General features: G+C 43.3%; 1 protein-coding gene across 1 annotated transcript; it reads left to right on the top strand.

The window, feature by feature from the left end:
* The first annotated feature begins 1,068 nt into the window (after positions 1-1,068).
* DMAC1 (distal membrane arm assembly component 1) lies at positions 1,069-2,223 on the top strand. The gene is made up of 2 exons (XM_007956246.1): positions 1,069-1,342; positions 2,159-2,223. The coding sequence occupies exons 1-2, from the start codon at positions 1,069-1,071 to the stop codon at positions 2,221-2,223; spliced, it is 339 nt and encodes a 112-aa protein (XP_007954437.1).
* Positions 2,224-2,464: the final 241 nt, after the last annotated feature.

Genomic DNA, 2,464 nt, shown 5'->3' with positions numbered 1-2,464 from the left:
GGTGATTTATCATTCATTCTTCCCCCTCTCACCCCTGGTAACCATCAAAGAATGTTTCTTTCTAGTGTATAAACATTTTCTTGACTTTTATAATAGTGGTCTCATACAATTGCCTTTTATGATCGACTTAGTTCACTCAGCATAATGTCCTGCAGGTCACCTATAATAAGGTATATTCTGTGGATTCTTTTTTATTCTTTAATGTCACATAGTATTCCATTGTGTTTATGTACCATAGTTTGTTTATCCATTCATCTGTTGATGGGCAGTTAGGTTGTTTCCATCTCTTTACTATTGCAAATAATGCTGAATGAACACGGGTATGTATATATCTATTTGTGTCATGGTTTTTATGTCTCTAGGATATATACCTAGTAGTGACGGATCAAACAGTATTTCTATTTCCAATGTTTTAAGAAAGCATCTACTGTGTCCCACAGTAGTTGCACCATTTTACAGTCCCTGCAGCATGCAAAAGACTTGCAATCTCTCTACACTCTTTCCAGCATTTATGTTTTCCCTTTTTATTTTTTCGAACTTTGCTGTTGTTACTGGGGTGAAATGATATAACTTTGTTGTTTTGATTTGAATCTTTTTAATAGCTAACAATCATGAGCATTTCTTCATGTGTTTGTTGAGGGCCTAAATTCTTCCTTAGTGAAGTGTCTGTTCATATCCTTTTTTTTTTTTTTTTTGATGTTGAGGTATTGATTTCTATAAATTTATAAATTGTTTTGAGTCTCTCACCTTCAGACAGGTGAAATGACATCCCTAAGCTCTCATATTTTGTGCTAGGCAGTTTTAAAAACTCAGATTTCCCCTCCAAGGGGACTGAGAGTGAGAGACTGAGGTTCTTGGCTAAGTCAAAATTCCTAGAATGGGGCCTTTGGCAGGTCCAAACCCACCCCGGCAGGTTGCCTTCATCTTTTCCTTCCGAGGCAAGCGAAAACTACATTTCCCATCGCCCTCCAGGCAGCTTCCGGTACAGGACTCTGGCGCTCTGCTTTCCAGCTGCAGCTTTTACGTCAATTGAGTGCCAAGTCTCCTGACGTTGAAGGGTCTCTGAACATGGGTTCTTTCACGTCCCAACCTGTGGACCTGGGAAAGGTCGCTGCGCCTGCTGAGTCTACCGCGCCCGCCATTCCCGCGTCCCTCTCCTCAGCCGGTGTGTCGACCTCTCCGGCCCAAGGCCCGCAGCTTAATAACTGCTGGAGCTGTCGCTTGCTCTCCGCGTCCGGGCTGATCGGGGCGGGAGGGTACGTCTACTGGAAGGCACAGAAGCCCCTGAAGCAAGGATACGGCTCAACTCCAGGGACTATTATGCAGATGGTCGTCGGCCTCAGTGAGAATCGGGGCGCGGCCACGGGAACAGGGGGCGGGGCGTTCGGGTTGGTCACGTGGTGGGGATACCCCAACCAGAGTGCGTAAGGGGGAGAGCAAGTTGTTGGATTTCCTTTTGCTTTCATTGTAATAATTTTACAACTTGTCTTAGCCTCTATTTAATCTTCCTGACAGCTATTAGAGTAGTAAAATGAGACCACAGTATTTCCATTTGACTGCTGAGCATACGAAGTCACAGAGTTTATCCTGTTCAAGGTCAGGCAGGCAGGAAATGACAACTGGATTTTGATCCCAGGGAGCTGAAGCCCATGCATTTCTCCAAAGCCTGAAGAAAGCCCAAAGGAGGGCACTTGACCTTGGTTTGATAGATTGGGATCTGAAGTCAGATCTCAGAAATAGCTTCAAAGCCTAGTTGGTATGCCACTGGATAATGGGTAATGCGGCCCCAAGTCCTTATCTGTAGCATTCCTAAGTGATTGTCACGAGGTTTTCCGTTTTAAAATATAGTGATTTTTTTAACTTTTCAAACCGGTCTCAGGAAGTAAAATACTAGGTTTCAGATTTCTTATTTTAACCAGACTGCCCAGATGCCTTTTGTTCAGTTCCTTTCTTACTTAGGGAAGTATCAGGATGTTCTTTTTTTTTTTTTTTCCCTGAACTCTTTCACTTTCTGAGTTTCAGTTTCCTCTTCCAGTAAGAAACAGGTAATGGTAATAAATCTTACAGCATTTTTCTGAGGGTTAGATAAGGTGGCATATGTGAAAGTACTTTGTAAACTAAAATGCAACATACATGTAAGGTTCCTTTGTTTCCCTAGGCTTTGCAGTTTGGGGTCTAATCATCCTGATAGACCCCAAAAGGAAGACTTACCGTGCTGATTGAAAGTACCACCAGTGAATTTATCATCTGCTATGTTGGTCCTCAGGACACACAGATCTCATGACACACAGAGCAAGCATGGGGCTGATGGATGTGTATGGACAGACTTCAGCCCTGCAGATACTACAAGACTGAAAAGACAAAGCATGGGTTCTCATGCTTTGGCCAGGAGTGTTTGTGGCCTTCTCCTTAGGCACTACAGGGACCAATACCTCCCTCAGAAGAGAGTAGATTGTGTGTCTTA

This window comes from Orycteropus afer, unplaced genomic scaffold (assembly GCF_000298275.1).
Source record: "Orycteropus afer afer isolate SDZICR_OR568_19922 unplaced genomic scaffold, OryAfe1.0 scaffold00591, whole genome shotgun sequence".
NCBI lineage: Eukaryota > Metazoa > Chordata > Mammalia > Tubulidentata > Orycteropodidae > Orycteropus > Orycteropus afer.
Note: the sequence above shows the minus strand (reverse complement) of the source record. Positions and strands in the feature narration are given on the sequence as shown.

Bases quoted from the DNA above. Each gene is read 5' to 3' on its own strand.
- DMAC1 (XM_007956246.1), top strand. From the start codon at position 1,069: ATGGGTTCTTTCACGTCCCAACCTGTGGACCTGGGAAAGGTCGCTGCG. The intron at 1,343-2,158 runs GTGAGAATCGGG...TTGTTTCCCTAG, and splicing joins GCAGATGGTCGTCGGCCTCA to GCTTTGCAGTTTGGGGTCTA.